This window comes from Chanodichthys erythropterus, chromosome 17 (assembly GCF_024489055.1).
Source record: "Chanodichthys erythropterus isolate Z2021 chromosome 17, ASM2448905v1, whole genome shotgun sequence".
Taxonomy (NCBI): domain Eukaryota; kingdom Metazoa; phylum Chordata; class Actinopteri; order Cypriniformes; family Xenocyprididae; genus Chanodichthys; species Chanodichthys erythropterus.
In genome coordinates this window covers 26,207,708-26,225,367 of record NC_090237.1, presented here as the reverse complement: position 1 = coordinate 26,225,367, position 17,660 = coordinate 26,207,708, and the positions used below count along the sequence as shown (strand labels likewise).

The window sequence follows — 17,660 nt, the reverse complement described above, 5'->3', positions numbered from 1 at the left end:
TGCATGCTTCTATCAATTCTGCTGTTTGCCTATTTCTGTTTCCGTTATTGCATCACGTCTCAAAAGCGCGTCTCGAGACCCTCGCGTTCTACGCTGCGTTTATTTAAAAACCATTCCTGAGTGTTTTTAGATGCAAAGACGCGTTCTGCGTGAATATCGCCCCTAACTTGCGTTACTTATTTGAAAAAGTAAGTCAGATATTTTGTTGTAATTTTAAAAGTAATGCGTTACTTTACTAGTTACTTGAAAAAAGTAATCTGATTATGTAGCTCATGTTACTTATAATGCGTTACCCCAACACTGTTGATGAATATAATTTTGCATTTGTAATAGCTAGCTAGAATACAAATATATTAGGTTTTATTCTATGTAACTGTTAACAAAATTTTGTGTGTAGTAGTTTCTAATATAATAAAATTATGTTATTTTAAAGGGAATTGACGAACTCTGACAATGAACTATTGGGGATGAGAGAAAACCCGTGACTTTTAAATGAAGTCCCTAGAGAGACTTTTAATTTGAAAAGCGCCTCTAAGCTCTCCTCGGTGTCCGCCGGCTTCACGCAGCTGTGGCGCGGTCTGGGTTGAGCTGGTCTGTGCTGTACTGCTGGATGATTCTCTTTCTCTAAAAACCCACAAAATCATCGGATTATAAGATAACATTTCACTTTAACGTGTCTAATCCATCAGTGGATCTGATCTCGGTGAAGGTACGAGTCTAAATGAGTTGTGATGTGATTATTGATTATGCTTTAGCCCTTTATCAGCTGTCATTGATGTACTTTTGAGGGCCCCTGATGTACTCATCATTCATTGATATCTCTTGTTTTTCAGGGTCTAATTATGATACTATAAAGTATTTGACCTTATGTATTTTCTGTTTGGTTTGATCGGATCCACCCAAACATTTAAAACAAAATACTGTTGGTGCTTTTACTGTAGTACTGCTGCATATCGAGCAAAAATGAAACCAAAAACGTCCATATTGACGTTATTTGTGTTTGAATAATTTTCTAAAACGTAAACCACGAAGCACTGATTCAGTAGGAATGCTTAAGAGATTAAAGTGTGGAGTTGGCCGTGTGCTCAATGGCATTTTGCTTCCTGAAATAGTTGATCTCATGATTTGACCACAAGATACTGATGAGAGCTGCTTTCCTTTCTGCTTCATTTTAGCCGGAGGGTAGTGCGTGGATCGGTTATGTATCTACATTGTAGTAATATTATTTAGTTGCATCAAACTTGCAGTCTCTTATGAGCTCTCTTTGAATTAGAGGTAAATGTCACAGACAATGTTGGACAACCTGTGATTCCGGTTTTGTTGTACGAGAGATTTTGATGCATGATTTGCAGGATGGTTTGAAGGTATTTTCTCTTATAATTAGGAAAAAAATCTAAGATCTTTATTGGTTTTAGTTTTTCTTTAATTTCAGCATAACACAACCAGATCATTTAGAGCCAGTGTTATCATGAATCTGAAACTATTATTAGTTTTCAGTAATTGAAATGAAGCTGAAATGAAATAAACAAAAAATATTATGTTTCGGCAACTAAGTTGAAGTACAAAAATTACAAAAATTGAAATAAAAATAAATGAAAGCTTAAAGGCTTAGTTCACCCAAAAATAAATGACATTTCGGTCATTAATTACTCACCCTCATGTCGTTCCACACCCGTAAGACCTTCGTTCATCTTCACAACACAAATGCAGATATTTTTGATGAAATCCAAGGGTATCTGATCCACAAACTTTTTAAGGCCCTGAAATGTTAAAATAGTTCACATCAACTCTTGCGTCAGCATCACACGCATGAGTCGTGCTGCTCACGTGTACAGCGTCGGCCAATACTGAGCCGGAAGTGCTGCACTGTGTTTACAACGTCAACAGCATAGGAGAGTGACAGGGAAGAAAATAAATTGTTGAATGAAGTCATTATTTTTATTTTGTTTTTGTGCACAAAAAGTATTCTCGTCACTTCACAACATTAAGGTTGAACCACTGTAGTCACTTTGACTATTTTAACGATTTCTTTACTACTTTTCTGGGCCTGGAAAAGTGCAATGACGTTGCTGCCTATGTGGTTCAGAAACCCTTGGTTTCATCAAAAATATCTTAATTTGTGTTCCGGAAATGAACGAAGGTCTTACAGGTTTGGGACAACATGAGGGTGGGTAATTAATGACAGAAATTTCATTTTTGGGTGAACTAACCCTTTAATAGAAATATAAAAACAAAACAAAAATTTTGTTTCTTTTAAACATTTCTTTTAATCTTAAACTACAATTAAAATAAAAACTAAAAATATAAGCTAATATTAAAGGTGCTAAAGAGGATGTTTTGTTTTATACATTTTTGCAATATTACTTGAAACTGTCTTTACTAACTGATAAAAGACTATTTATTAGGTGCACTGAAAGGAATAATATTAAGGGTGCTTTCACACTTGGTTCGATTGCCTGGACCAAACCCGAGTTCGATTGTTCCCCCCTGCCCCCACTGGACTGTGTTCACATTATATTATTTGGGTCCGACCCGCGGTTCGTTTGCGTCATCAAACCAGCAGCTGTTTACTCCGTTGCTTAGTAACGACGGCGCAGGAGAAGGCGGCAAATGCATAACGTTGCTCTCCTCACTTTCATATTTTTGTTTTTGAACCGTTGGTTTTGTTCATAACGACACTTCTGCCACTCTATCTGCCGCGAATGTAGTACGGAAGGTGAGGAGAAATAAGAAAGGCCACACTACAGCTCTGCTTGCAGCACGTCAGTCACGCTCGTTGGGAAAGTGAGTGAAACACACACACACAAACACACATTTTTATCAAATAATACGGCATTAATAGCGGTTCACTTCCGCAATTTGGTACGTTTGCATTCATATCAGAAGCGAACCGTACCGGAGTTCACTTGAACTGCACCCCAGACCACCCTTTTTAAGCGGACTCGGGTACAGTTCGCGGGTGCGCACCCGAGTTCAGAAGACCGTGTTCACATCATCCAAACATACCGAACTCTGACGTCAATTGAACCCGGGTGTGCACCAAAAGTGCTAATGTGAAAGCACCCTAATATACATAATCTGTGCACGAGGTAGGGTCTTAAAAACATCAGCCAATCGTTTACGCGATCATCGCGTAAGCGATTGGCCCTCTGACTTGTCAATCACTGCCATGACATTCCTTGTGAGAGACGACCACGGCTGCGCGCTCCAGTAACTTTCCACACTCCACAGGCGCCGCATGCAATGTTTTTTTCCGGAGACAGGAGCAACAACTGCAGATTACGTGCACGAGTTTTAGGAGGCGTTCCCTCGAAAGGAGAGGGGGTTGTTCTTACGCATGCGCTCATTTCAAAAACTCAGTAACAGTCTTTGGTTTCTCATTCGACGAAAAGATCCTCTTTATCACCTTTAATAAACACTGTAATAGTTCAGAAATAGTTCTGAACTTCTGATCTAAGTGCAGCCTTTGATACTATTTCCCATCAAGTTCTTTTAGATAGATTATTCTCTACAGGTATCACAGGTGTTCCTCTCACCTGGTTCAGATCTTATCTCTCTGGATGCACTTATTTTGTCCAGCTTAAAAATTTCAGATCATCATCTTCACCGTTTGCAGTTGGTTCAGAATGCAGCAGCTAGACTTCTGACGAGAACTAGGAAGAGAGAACACATAACTCCTGTTCTCTCCACCTTACATTGGTTACCAGTCAGATACAGAGTTGACTTCAAGGTTCTGCTATATGTGTATAATGCTTTACATGGGTTAGCACCACAGTACATTTGCGATCTTCTTCATCCACATTCTGCTCTAAGATCTCTCCTCTCATGCAATAAATTCCTCCTCTCTGTTCCCCGGTCCCACTTAAAGACCAAGGGTGACCGAGCTTTTGCAGTTGCGGCTCCTAAGTTGTGGAATGCGCTTCCAGTTGACGTGAGGTCTTCACCCACTTTGGACACTTTTAAATCTAGCCTAAAGACTCATTTATTTTCTTTAGCTTATGATGTCGCCTGAATTATATAAGGTATTTTGAGTGGTTTATGGTCTACCCTGCATGTTTATATGTTATCTTATGTATTAGTTTTATGATCTTTTATATCTTGTGTAATATTGTACAGCACTTTGGTACAACACACGTTGTCTTTAAATGTGCTTTATAAATAACTTGAACTTGAATCTGTTAGCACTGGTGTTCCTCAAGGCTCTGTGTTGGGCCCTCTTTTAATTAGCATTTACTTATTACCACTTGGTATTTTTAGGAAATATGGCATTAGTTTTCATTGCTATGCGGACAACACCCAGCTCTATTTGTCATCCAAGCCAAATTCTACTCTTTCTTCCTCTCTTGGACTGTTTTGAAGAAATGAAATCCAGGTTTTCATGCAAACTTTCTCAAGTTGAACACTGATAAAACAGGTTTTTCTTGTTGGCACTAAATCCAATTTGTCAATTTGTTTTTCACTCTCCATTGATAATTCTACAATCTCTCCTCCATCTTCTCATGTTAAGAGTCTGTCTGGGTGTCGTCCTTGATGGTACTTTGTCTTTTGAAATACATGTGAACAATATTACTCGGTCTGCATATTTCCACCTACGGAACATCAGCCGTCTTCGTCCATTCTTTTACACGCTCTGGTCACTTCACGCATTGATTATGTTAACTCTCTTCTATTTGGGTTACCTCCTTCATAAACTTCAGTTGGTCCAGAACTCCGCTGCCCGTATAATTACTAGAACCTCTTCCATTGAGCATATCTCTCCTGTTCTCTATCATCTACACTGGCTTCCTGTTAAATAACGAGTAGAGTACAAGATTCTGCTTCCCACTTTTAAAGCTCTTTACACTCTTACACCCTCATATTTCTCAGACTTGCTTTATTTCTACACCTCAAAGCGTACTGTTCGATCTTCTTCAACTGTTTCTCTTGTTGTACCTTCTGTTTGATTAGTCACTATGTGGTCCTAGGCATTTAGCTGCACTGTTCCTCACCTCTGGAATTTTTTTCCACAATCTATACGAGAAAGTGATTGTCTTGCTGCTTTTAAATCATGTCTTAAAACATATCTATTTAAATTAGCTTTCTCTGATCAATTTTAGATTATCTAATGTTAAACAACTGTTGTTTTGTTGTATTGCTGTCTTGATTTGTTTTTATGACTTATCACTCAACTGTACAATGTCATTGAGTGCTTTGAAAGGCGCCTTTTAAATTAAATGTAGTATTATTTTAGTATAAAAATTATTCTATAATAATAAAAATAACTATAATCTATAGGATAAAATGCTCCAGTAAGATAGCAAGAGAAATGAAAAAAGGATCTTTCAGAATTTTAAAGGGATAGTTCACCCAAAAATGAAAATTTGGGGCCCTATAATACACCCGGCGCAATGCGACGCAAGGCGCAGCGCAATTGTGTTTGCTAGTTTGCGTCCGGCGCCGTTCGCGTTTTCCCGTTCAGCGCCACGTCCTTAAATTAGTAAATGCATTTGCGCCAGTTTGGTCTAAAAAAGAGGTGTGTTCAGACGCATTGCCGGCGCATTGCTATTTTAAGGAGCTGAAAATAGACTGCGCCATAGACCAACTCAAACCTGGTCTTAAGTCTAAAGTCAATGGCGCAATATTTTTTTGTTAGAGCGCGTTGGTAGAAACTGCCACAGTGCGCGTTGACTTTGCTTATTACACACAGGGATGCGCATCACACAAACATGCCAAATATTAAAAACAAAAGGATTACAGTGTAAAAGAACATTATTGTGTAGGCTACATAAATATAAAAATGTAATGATGAATAGTCATTGTGTGTATTAGAATTAGGCTACCTATTTTCAATTCAGCCTATTACTACTTATAATGATGAAGGAAATTGGCTAATTAATTGAACAATCGTGCCAATACACACACACATATATATTAACTGACTCATTGCGCGGAGCTATTTGAAAGCCTGCATTTTCAAGCCAGCTTTGACTTTGCGCACGAGCAGATCGGTTTCTTCGCTTGAAAAGCGTTCAGCTTTGCCGCCAACAAATTCCGCCATGTAAATAGCAATCCGCCATGGCACGAGCGCATCACGCTCTTAAAGGGCAATCTGATTGGTTTATTGAACGTTACGCCCATTACTCATTAAGAGAATAGGGACAACCCATTCCGTCATTAAAATAACAAAAGTGGATTTGGACACGCCCTGAGTGCACCTGCGCCGTGCGCATTACACTTTGCGTTTAGATCGTTAAAATAGGGCCCTTGATGTTTATCTGCTTACCCCCAGCGCATCCAAGATGTAAGTGACTTTGTTTCTTCAGTAGAACACAAATGATGATTGATGATGAGTCGAATAATGCATGTCAATGGGAACTCCATCTATAAGAGTCAAAAAAAAAAAACATGCACAGACAAATCTAAATTAACCCTGAGGCTCGTGATGACACATTGATGTCCTAAGACACAAAACGATCGGTTTGTTCAAGAAACCGAACAGTATTTATATAATTTTTTACCTCTAATACACCACTATGTCCAACTGTCCTCCACATCCGGTTAGTGAGGTCAGAAAACGCGTTCTGATGCCGGAAGTGATGTCTCGCGCTTATACTTCAATGAGTGCGAGAGATCACTTCCGTCATCAGAGTGCATTCAGACCTCACACACCGGATGTGGAGGGTAGTTGGACATAGTGGTGTATTGGTTTCTCGCACAAACCGATCGTTTCGTGTCTTAGAACATCAATGTGTCGTCACGAGCCGCAGGGTTTAATTTGGATTTGTCTGTGCATGTTTTTTGTTTTTGTTTTTTTTTTTACTCTTATAGACGGAGTTCCCATTGACATACATTATACGGCTGACAGACCACAACAGTTGGAGTTAAAAATCATCATTTGTGTTCTACTAAAGAAACACAGTCACCTACATCTTGGATGCCCTGGGGGTAAGCAGATAAACATCAAATTTTCATTTTTGGGTGAACTATCCCTTTAAAGCTTCTAATCTGGTTTCTTTTAACTGTCCAAAAGCAAAGCATTATTCAGCGCAGTACAAGAAAATATCATAGAATCAAAGAATGTATACGTCCAATAAGATCATATTTGATTCTTAGAGGATTCCTATATGATCCTATGGTTACAAAGTATGAAAAAATTCCAATAGGGCTTCTGTTCACATTCCTTTGGAATTTTGTTTGACTATGTGATTGACACGTTTTGGAATTTTCTCACTGTATATCACAGCTGACCTGGTAATTTCTCTATACCCTGTAGATGAGTGGAGCGGCGTTCCCCTCTCCCACAGCCGAGATGGCGGAGATGAACCGGATCCACTATGAGCTGGAATACACAGAGGGCATCAGTCAGAGAATGCGCATTCCTCAGCAGCTCAAAGTGGCTCCGTATAGCTCAGAAGAGCAGGAACTTCCAGAGCGTGAAACACTCCACACGGCAATGATGCACGTTCCCGAGAGAATCGTAGTGGCAGGTACGAGATGGGCAGCACAAAATATCTATCACTGAATAAAGAAAGTCATACAGATTTGGAACGGCATGAGAGTGAATTTCTCTTTTAGGCAGTTTGTTTCACTTGAATAATCCACATCAATTTTCAGAGTGGATGAATATCTGATTGGTCACTTATCTTTCTATGTAGGAGACGGTGATGACATGCAATTTCACCGAGATCTGGACCTCATCCAGTCCACCCCGTTGGAGTCAACACTGTCCCTCAAGACGCCACCTCGGGTCCTCACGCTCAACGAACAGCCCTTCGACTTCCTGGAAATGGAGCAGGCAAGCTCTGCAAGTCAGCCTAGCGAAGAAGTAAGTGGGACAGACCAAATTTAGCAAGATGTGGGATGTGTAGGTCTGAGTGGTAACAAACGTCGCTAAAAAAAGAACAGCGACATGTCAGTTTGGGTTTAGTAAAATAAGGAACACCTGTCCACTTTCTCTGCTTCACACAGGTGCGCACGCAAACCAAGACACGTAGAGAACGCTCGGTCAGCGAGAACATAGGTGTGCAACACAATGGCCAGCTCGCCAGAAACGACTCCATGTGAGTGCAAAGCCACGAATACACACACATACCTCTGCCCTGTCAACATGGCCCTCTCACTCCATTATGTGTTTTTTCCTCCCCCTGGTGTCTCTCTTTCTCCCTTCATGATGCTGACTCAAAGGGGGTGAGTTAGAACCATGCATGTGTATTGTTTAGTTTCAAGCCCTTTCAGTTTGGCTTTGGTGCTTTTTGAACCTCAGTGCATGTTATTGCATGTACAGGAGTGGCCTGATCACACCTGTCAGTCATGGTGAAAACCAATATTATCACAATATAAAACGGCTTGTGATATGGTATTGGTCAGTGTAGTTTAGAGTTGCTTTGTCAGTTTCCCTCATGCCATGACTGCCTGACGGCTCTATTGTACTCTAATGAATGGCCACTTCTGGGATTGAGGAGCTGTTTACATTGAGGGTTTGTACTTTTTAAAAAAACAGATCAGTCATTCTCCTTCAACTAAACAATTGTTGGTTTGTTTTGACATGATGGTTTCTGATTGGCTGGTCTGTAGAAGTACTTAAACCCGTCAATGACCAGCACCTCTTTTTTCTTTTTTTTTTTTCTTTTTTTTCTAGACCCCAATGAAATTAACACTAGTATGGCTTCTGCTACTGATCTAAATGTCATGTCCATCAGCCAAACTGTCCTTTATCAAATTTTACTCTAAATTACAACTAAAAATGACATTTTTAACTTAATCATAATTTCATAATTTGTATTTAAATGTACACTGCTGGTTAAAAGTTTAGGGTCAGTGTTTTTTTTATTGCTTTTATTCAGTAAGGATGCATTAAATTGATCAGAAGTGACAGTAAAACATTTGTAATGTTGAAAGATTTCTATTTTTAAAAATGCTGTTCTTTTGATTCATTAAATTCTGAATCAGAATGATTTCTGAAGGATCATGTGACACTGAAGACTGGAGTAATTCAGCTTTGATCACAGGGATAAATGACATATTAAAATATATAGAAAACAGTTACTGTAAATTGTAATAATATTTCACAAATTGTAATAATATTTGATCAAATAAATGAATGCAGGCTTGGTGAGCATAGGGACTTCTTTCAAAAACATTTAAAAAAAATCTTACTGACCCCGAACTTTTAAACGCTAGTGTATTTAAATATTTAATAATGTTGACTAACAATATTAATTAACAATAAAAAAAAAAAAACGAACAACTTGTGACAATACACAAAATCAGCAATAAACTTAAATTCCTTGTCACATCAGTAATCACACAAAAACATGTCCAGTTCTTATTTCACCTTAAAGGTCCCGTTTTTCGTGTTTTTTTTGAAGCTTTGATTGTGTTTATAGTGTGCAATATAACATGTGTTCATGTTTCGCGTGTAAAAAAACACAGTATTTTTCACATAATTTACTTCTCTGTATACCGCTGTTTCCACTGTCATAAAAACGGGCTGATGACTTCCTTGTTCTATGAAGTCCCTCCTTCAGAAATACGTAACGAGTTCTGATTGTGCCAGCGGTTCCTGTGTTGTGATTCGACAGCAGCTTAGCGCTCCTTGCCCGGAAAGGTCACGCCTCTTACCATAACGTGTGCTGCACATAGTTTTACACGTGGATTATTGTGGTGTTGTGCCGAATGAACACAAAAGACAATAATTCCCGAGAGACTGAACTCTTTAATCTCCACAAACAGCGACAGAAAATGTACAACGTTAGCACTCACTCAGAAGAGTACCTCATACGGAAAACAGCCATATACATAAACATAGTCCCCTCTTGTGGCCATTATGTGCACTGCAGTCCAACAGTAACTAATGCAGTAAGGATACCACAATTATAATTTTCGGGAACCATTGAACTCTAAGTACAGCGTCCCTGGGAAGGCCAAACAAAGGTGATTGGACTGCGGGATGAAAATAACGTTGTTTCGACGACATGGCGACAAACACACTCTACAAACGCAACTCTTGCTCTTCTCCGTGGGAGCGCAACAAGACCACGCCCCCTTTTTTGTGTATTCCTGTGGGCGGAGGTTAGTCAAAAAACTGTTTTAGTGACGTCATTAAAGAAGGAAGTAGAGGGATGTAGTACAAACTGGCCGTTCGATGTAGGCGACTTCTGTTAAATAAAATATCTCGATTGGCATTGAACTTTGAGCTTTAAAATTTTACAGATTTTATTTATACTCTAACAACAACATTACACACTAACTAAAGTTTGAAACATGGGATCACGAAGAACGGGACCTTTTAAAAAATCAAAAGAAAGATACAAGAAATGTACATTTGGCTTTAAAAAAAAGAAACTTATGTTTTGAGTTTATTTTCTTGGCAATGACAGTTCTAATTCACATTTTTTAAAAAAAACTAATACTAAAACATTATGCTAAATTATTTAATATAAACATATTTTATAATATAAAATATTATCTATTTATATAAAATAATACTGTACAATACAATAATAAAATGTATATAATTTATTTATTATATGAAACAATATATAACCGTTATTCTGTAAGGATTATAATATAATAATATTTACAAACATAATATAGTGGCTATTGATGATAATAATAATAACAATAAAACATTTTGGTTTCTCTTAGACTGGTTAGACATTTCTTTATGAAAAATGGGGCCAGTGTAATGTGACCTGGACATGTTTTTATGAGATTCACCTATCAAAATACCGGAGTTATAATTTTGCACTATTTTAAGGCGGACTGCTGTTTGGATCTCAGAGGTGAAGTTGTGTCTGTTTGATGGATTCTACAGGTCAGTAAACGGCCTCATCGTTAGTCTGATGTCAGCTCATCCGTTTCGTATCGGCTTCTGAGGCTTGTGGTCGTGATGCTCAGACACTGCTTTGTGTGTTTGTGTTGTTAAAACGACAAGAGTTTGCTTGTTTCCGCTTGTTGAAGGGTTTGTATTTGGGTTGTAGGTTTATTTTTATATGGTGAGGCTGTTGCCTATCTATTGTATGACATCTCTCCATTTCTTCTGGGCCAATGAAATGTAGTCTTTATTTCCATTATCCGACTTCTGTTCCATTCTTTCTACTTTTATTTCCTTCTTTCTGAAACCTTACATTTGTTTGACACTCTCTCTCTTCAATCTTCTACTTTTCCTCTCTTGTTCTTTCGTTACATCTCTCTCTCTCTCTCTCTCCCTCTCTCTCTCTCTCTCTCTCTCTCTCTCTCTCTCTCTCTCTCTGTGGTGCGGTCAGTATGACTCCCTCCCCCTCTGCTGCATTGCGCACTATGGCTCCCCTCGGTGGCACCGAGGATGGGTTTAACCTCTTCAGCGCCCACGGTGTCCTTTCCTTCATCCAGTCAACCACACGCCGGGCCTACCAGCAGGTCCTGGAGGTCCTGGACGAGAACCAGCGCAGGTGACCTTTGACATCAGACCCCTGAATCTTCCTGAAAGACTGACTTTTGGCTAAATTAGATGTTGCTTCACAGAGTAACTAATCGAATGTATTAGATTAAGCCAAGAACAAAGTCCTCTACGACTGATAGACATTCTTCTGTCATTCTGATGACAAATTGATTAGGTGAGATAGGATATTTGCACTTGCAGACACACTCCTCCTCGAAATATGATGCTGTCAACCACTAACCATAAACCCCTACATATTTAAGTTTTAGGAGGTAGTTTGTTAGATGACAGTTTTGTCGCTGTATTGTTTGCTGTTGGATGTGGACACGCTGCTTCACTAAGCTCCATTTCTTCCTTCGCCTCTTTGTTTGGGGTTTTACTTCTCGCTCTTTTGTTTGAATCCTTTCTTTTTTCCTGATTTCAGTTAAATTTACACATAAGTTTGTGGCACTGGTGTATAGTTTTTAAAGGAATGTTCGGGTTCATTAAAAATTAAGTTCTTCTGACAGCATTTGTGGCATAATTACCACAGAAAATATTTTTTAATTGTTATATTTAATTTTTGAAAGCACATAGTGCATCTGTATTTAAAAGCTAAAATGTGAAGCTTATATTTTGGTCACATGCGAACTTTGCATGTTATTATATTTATATTTTATTTAATTATTCCTTAAGAACAATTTTATATATATATATATATATATATACAGTACAGTCCAAAAGTTTGGAACCATTAAGATTTTTTATGTTTTTAAAAGAAGTTTGGTCTGCTCACCAAGGCTACATTTATTTAATTAAAAATACAGTAAAACAGTAAAATTGTGAAATATTATTACAATTTAAAATAACTGTTTTCTATTTGAATATATTTGACAAAGTAATTTATTCCTGTGTTGGCAAAGCTGAATTTTCAGCATCATTACTCCAGTCTTCAGTGTCACATGATCCTTCAGAAATCATTCTAATATGCTGATCTGCTGCTCAAGAAACATTTAATGTGTACAATTGTACAAAATATTTGTGTACAATATTTTTTTTTTCAGGATTATTTGATGAATAGAAAGTTCAAAAGAACAGTGTTTATCTGAAATCTAATCTTTTGTAACATTATAAATGTCTTTACTGCCACTTTTGATTGATTTAATGCATCCTTGCTGAATAAAAGTATTCATTTCTTTAATTTCTTTTCAAAAAAATAAAAATTCTTACTGACCCCAAACTTTTGAACAGTAGTGTATAATGCTACAGAAGCTTTGTATTTCAGATAAATTCTGTTCTTTTGAACTTTCTATTCATCAAGGAATCCTGATAAAAAAGTACACAATTGTTTTCAACATTGAAAATAATCATAAATGTTTGAGCAGCAAATCAGCATATTAGAATGATTTCTGAAGGATCATGTGACACTGAAGACTGGAGTAACAATGCTGAAAATTCAGCTTTGCATCACAGGAATAAATTACTTTGTCAAATATATTTAAATAGTACACAGTTATTTTAAATTGTAATAATATTTCACAATATTACTGTTTTTACTGTATTTTTAATTAAATAAATGTAGCCTTGGTGAGCAGACCAAACTTCTTTTAAAAACATTAAAAATCTTAGTGGTTCCAAACTTTTGGACTGTACTGTGTATGTGTATATATATATATATATATATATATATATATATATATATATATATATAATATACATATACATATATTTTTTGCTCATCAATGCAGCTGCTTTATATTTTTGTGGAAACCATTATATGTTTTTCAGTATTTGATGAAATAAAGGTTAAAAAAAAAACATTTATTTTTGAAAAATATATATTTTTTAACATTATAAATGTCTTTACTGTCACTTTTGATCCATTTTAGTCATCCTTGCTGAAAAGCTATTAATTCACTTCAAAATCTTACTGACCCAAATGTTTTGTTTTATTTTGTTTTGGTTTTTTGGGGGGGAACAGGTCTGAATAATTTTCTCTGGTAACTGAAATTATGCCACAAACGCTGTGAAATGATACAGCCTAACTTATATTGAATCCAGAACATTCATTTTTTTTATTTTGATTTCTGTGGATACCCGCACAGGTGGTATCCGTGAGCTCATTTCCTGTGCCCCGTGACTTGCTTGGCTTCTGATGTAGAATGGCATTAACTTCAGCTCCACTGATGGGCACTAAACTCAGCTCTAGGTTTATGTAAAACCAGCATAACTATACTCACTGTCCTATTTTCTTTCTAAAAATAAGGGAAAAAAATGTGTTTACATCTGTGCAGTTGGCTGGTTTGTCATGAAATCATCATTTCTTTTGCAAGGCTTATTTGATTATAAAATAAAATGTTGACAGTGTCTGTGAGACACAGACCCCCTGCAACATGTACATTAAAACACATTTGCATCTTACTAAAGTTGTCTGTCTGTCTGTCTTCTTTCATCCTTTCCCTCTCTCACTTTCTTCCTATCCGCTTCTCAGCAAGCCATCTCTCAGAGGGGGTTCAACCCTCTCTAACCCCCAGCATGACAACAGGTAACTCTTGGCTCTTCCTCTCATTTCTTCCATCATCTCTTTTATTCTCTTTGTTTTTCTCTCTACCTCTCAATACAATCTCAATGTCTTATGAAATGTATAATGTTTCTGGCAGGTATGCCCTGGCCACGCTGGACTCTACTCTAGAGGGAGGAGCAGATGACATGGCTGTTGTGGACGCCACCTCTCTACGCAGACAGGTATTATTCTGCTGTTAAAACAACTCTATACGCTTGATAGAGTGCAGTTCCTAAGAAAATAGAATTTTTAAGAAATGTAGAAATATATTTTATGTACACTACCATTCAGAAAAACAAAGTCTCTTACATTTGTTTTATTATTAAATTATTCCTTAAGAAAAATGATATAGATAGATATTTTTTGCTCATCAATGCTGCATTTATATGATCAAAAATACAGTAAAATTAGTAATATTGTGAAATATTATTACAAATTAAAATAACTTTTTTCTATTTGAATATATGTTTAAGTGTAATTTATTTCTGTGATGCAAAGCTGAATTTTCAGCATCATTACTCCAGTCTTCAGTGTCACATGATCTTTTAGAAATATTTCTAATATGATGATTTGGTGCTTATGAAACATTTATTTTTTATTATCAGTGTTGAAAACAGTTGTGCTGCTTAATATTTTAGTGGAAACTGTGATGCAAGATTGTTTTATGAATAGAAAGTTCATAAGAACAGCATTTATTTAAAATAAAGATCTTTTGTACCAATGTAAATGTCTTTACTGTCACTTATTTGATTTTTAATTTAATGTGTACTTTCCAGACTAAATTCATTTCTTTAAATCCTCTCCTCAGGTCATTTTGACCCAAAATTTATTTCTTTTCACTTGAAGTATGAAGTAAAAATGAAGTATTCATCAGAATGGTACAACACCTTGTCACATTTGTCACACTTGAAATAGGAATACACAAAAACAAATTTTTGACTGGATTCAAGGATTTTTTTTGTGGTTGTAATAAAAATAGTAACACATACTTCCCTCGTGGGTCAAATTCACCCCCATAGGAATTAATGAGAAATGGGAAAAGGTTTTTTTTTTATTTAAAAAATCTGGTACAATCCAGAACACACACACACAAATGAAGGGATAAGACCATAGAACATCCCAAATGCAGAACACACACACACCAAACTAGAAATTCCCATTAAAATGAATGGGAAATGGGGCTTTTTTTTTTTTTTTTTTTTTTTTTTTTTTTCAATTTAGGTTTTAGATTTATTTATTTTTTTAGGGTTCGATTTGAACACATTTATAATGCAGAAAAAAAAAACTGCATTAAAAAAGAAGAAAATATCAGAATGAAACGATACAAACTTTCTGGACAAAAAAAGGTCTAATTTTAATGCTTTGGGTCATTTTGACCCGCAAGGAAGGATGTGTAATTCACACACAAAGAGAAAATAATAAATCTTACTGCCTCTAAACTTTGAACAGTGGTGTGTATAAATGAGCAATAACTGATCTCAAAGATGGATTATTAATTTCTTTGATTTTGTGTCATTACAGATTGTCAAGTTGAACCGGCGTTTGCAGCTCATAGAGGAGGAGAACAAAGAGAGAGCCAAGCGAGAAATGATCATGTATTCCATCACTGTGGCTTTCTGGCTTATCAACAGCTGGGTTTGGTTCCGGCGCTAAAGCTACATGGACTCCACAATGTGGGAGGGGCAAAATCAAAACCCGGCCTGCTTCTATGTGTCAAACTTTAGCCGTATTTTATATTGGCTAAAACATTTTGTTTTCTTCATGGCAAAAGCGGTAAAGTCAGGGATAGCTTTTTGTGTTTGAGTTGGTCCAGCCTTTTTTTATTATTATAAATATGTATTTATAGACTTTTTTTTTTTTTTGTACAATTGTACAATTGCTCTTTTTCTTTGTTTTGTATGTTTTAAATTCCTTTTTGGGGGTGTTTTTTTTTGTTTTTGTTTGTTTGTTTGTTTTTTGTTGTTTTTTTGCATAGCCAGGCATGAACCAGATGTATATATATTACTTCACGTGTCTTTGAGCTTTGGCTGTAATAATTTTTTTTCCCATAGTTTTACTATACAAATTAGTAAAATATTACGTGAACTTTTACAAAGACCAATGGAATCAGACGTACTGATATCATAGACAAGAGAAATGCATAAAATGAAATAATAGTAACATGTTATGGACTGTTGTGATTTTAGGTACATTATGTACGTCTATATGTTACCTTACATCAACATAGAATCCATACTTGTTAGTGTGAGTTCAGTCCTGGTTATTATTTATGTGAAACTGGTGTTAATTCTGCTACAGCCCATTTCTGCAGGATATTACTGAAATTATACAGATTCAGTTTTCCTTTCACAGAGCCATAAACAATGCTTTTATTTGAATAAATTACAACAGTAGTGAACTGCACTCTGTTCTGCCTGCTTTAATCTACTGGATTTGTTTCAGCTCCATGTGTTTCATTCATGCTGGTCTTAAGCATGACTGATTAAAGTCAGCAAGTTTTCCAAACAAAGCTGGAAATCAGCTACTTAGTGTTATTTTTGTATTTATTTTTATACCATTATTTTTATACCATCATAGTATTTATTAATATTTTGAAAGTATTTTCATTTTAAATTAAGTTTTGGTTAATACATGTTTAAGTTTTTCATTTAATATTTGTATTTTATTTTATTTCAGCTTTATTTTAGTTACAGAAAACAAATTTGAATAGTTTTACTTAATAACAACATTAGAACTTTCTTAACTAAGAAACAATTTGTGTATTAATGATTATAAAAAGGGTTAATGATGATAAAAAAATATATGGTAATGCAAGACATTTAGAAAAGCACTTGAATTTACTTTGAATTACTATGGAAGAGGATTGGGGCCAAGCAATAATAAAAAAATAAAACCATCTCGAGATTAAAGTTGTTAAATTTTGAGAAAAACTCGTTAAATTTCTAGAAAAAAGTTGAAATAAAAAGTTGAGAATAAAGTCATTAAATTTCGAGGAAAAGTCATTAAATTTCTAGAAAAAAAGTTTAAATAAAATGTTGAGAGTAAACTCGTTAAATTACGAGAAAAAATAATTTGAGAAAAAAGTCGATAAAAAGTTGAGAATAAACTTGTTAAATTTCAAGAAAAATGTCGAGATAAAATGTTGAGAATAAACTCATTAAATTATGAGAAAAAAATCGTTAAATTTAGAGAAAAAGTCTAAATAAAATGTTGACAATAAACTCGTTAAATTTTGAGAAAAAAGTCGATAAAAAGTTGAGAATAAAGTCATTAAATTTTGAGAAAAAGTCATTAAATTTCGAGATAAAATGTTGAGAATAAAGTCATTAAATTACGAGAAAAAAACTCGTTAAATTGAGAAAAAAAGACGTTAAATTTCAAGTAAAAAGTCAAAATAAAATGTTGAGAATGAACTTGTTAAATTACGAGAAAAAAATCTTGTTAAATTTCAAGAAAAAATTCGAGATTAAATGTTGAGAAAAAACTCGCTAAATTTCGAGAAAAAAGTCGAGATAAAATGTTGAGAATAAACTCATTAAATTATGAGGAAAAAACTTGTTAAATTTCGAGAAAAAAGTCGAGATAAAATGTTGAGAATAAACTCATTAAATTATGAGGAAAAAACTTGTTAAATTTCGAGAAAAAAGTCGAGATAAAATGTTGAGAATAAACTCATTAAATTATGAGAAAAAACTCGTTAAATTTCGAGAAAAAAGT

At 35.6% G+C, this 17,660-nt stretch overlaps 2 protein-coding genes across 6 annotated transcripts in view; one reads left to right on the top strand and one right to left on the bottom strand.

Moving 5' to 3' along the window:
- Positions 1 to 7,347, bottom strand: part of egfem1 (EGF-like and EMI domain containing 1) — an 85,693-nt gene extending 78,346 nt beyond the window's left edge. Inside the window, exons 1-2 of the mRNA XM_067365191.1 lie at positions 7,228 to 7,347; positions 6,263 to 6,360 (exon numbers count right to left, since the gene is read on the bottom strand). Coding sequence (XP_067221292.1) covers positions 6,263 to 6,360 — 98 coding nt within the window. The 5' untranslated portion in view covers positions 7,228 to 7,347. The remainder of the gene's footprint in view (positions 1 to 6,262; positions 6,361 to 7,227) is intronic.
- On the top strand, positions 559 to 16,765 carry mffa (mitochondrial fission factor a). 5 transcript variants are annotated; one of them, XM_067365197.1, is made up of 8 exons: positions 559 to 709; positions 7,253 to 7,466; positions 7,635 to 7,804; positions 7,948 to 8,039; positions 11,247 to 11,411; positions 13,872 to 13,925; positions 14,041 to 14,125; positions 15,465 to 16,765. In XM_067365197.1, the coding sequence occupies exons 2-8, from the start codon at positions 7,253 to 7,255 to the stop codon at positions 15,594 to 15,596; spliced, it is 912 nt and encodes a 303-aa protein (XP_067221298.1). In that variant the 5' UTR covers positions 559 to 709; the 3' UTR covers positions 15,597 to 16,765. The 5 variants fall into 5 exon arrangements, with proteins under 5 accessions (XP_067221298.1, XP_067221295.1, XP_067221294.1 ...); XM_067365194.1 differs by lacking the exon at positions 11,247 to 11,411 and adding an exon at positions 6,808 to 6,924; XM_067365195.1 differs by lacking the exon at positions 11,247 to 11,411 and adding an exon at positions 6,891 to 6,924 and having other exon boundaries at positions 572 to 709.
- The last annotated feature ends 895 nt before the right edge of the window (positions 16,766 to 17,660 follow it).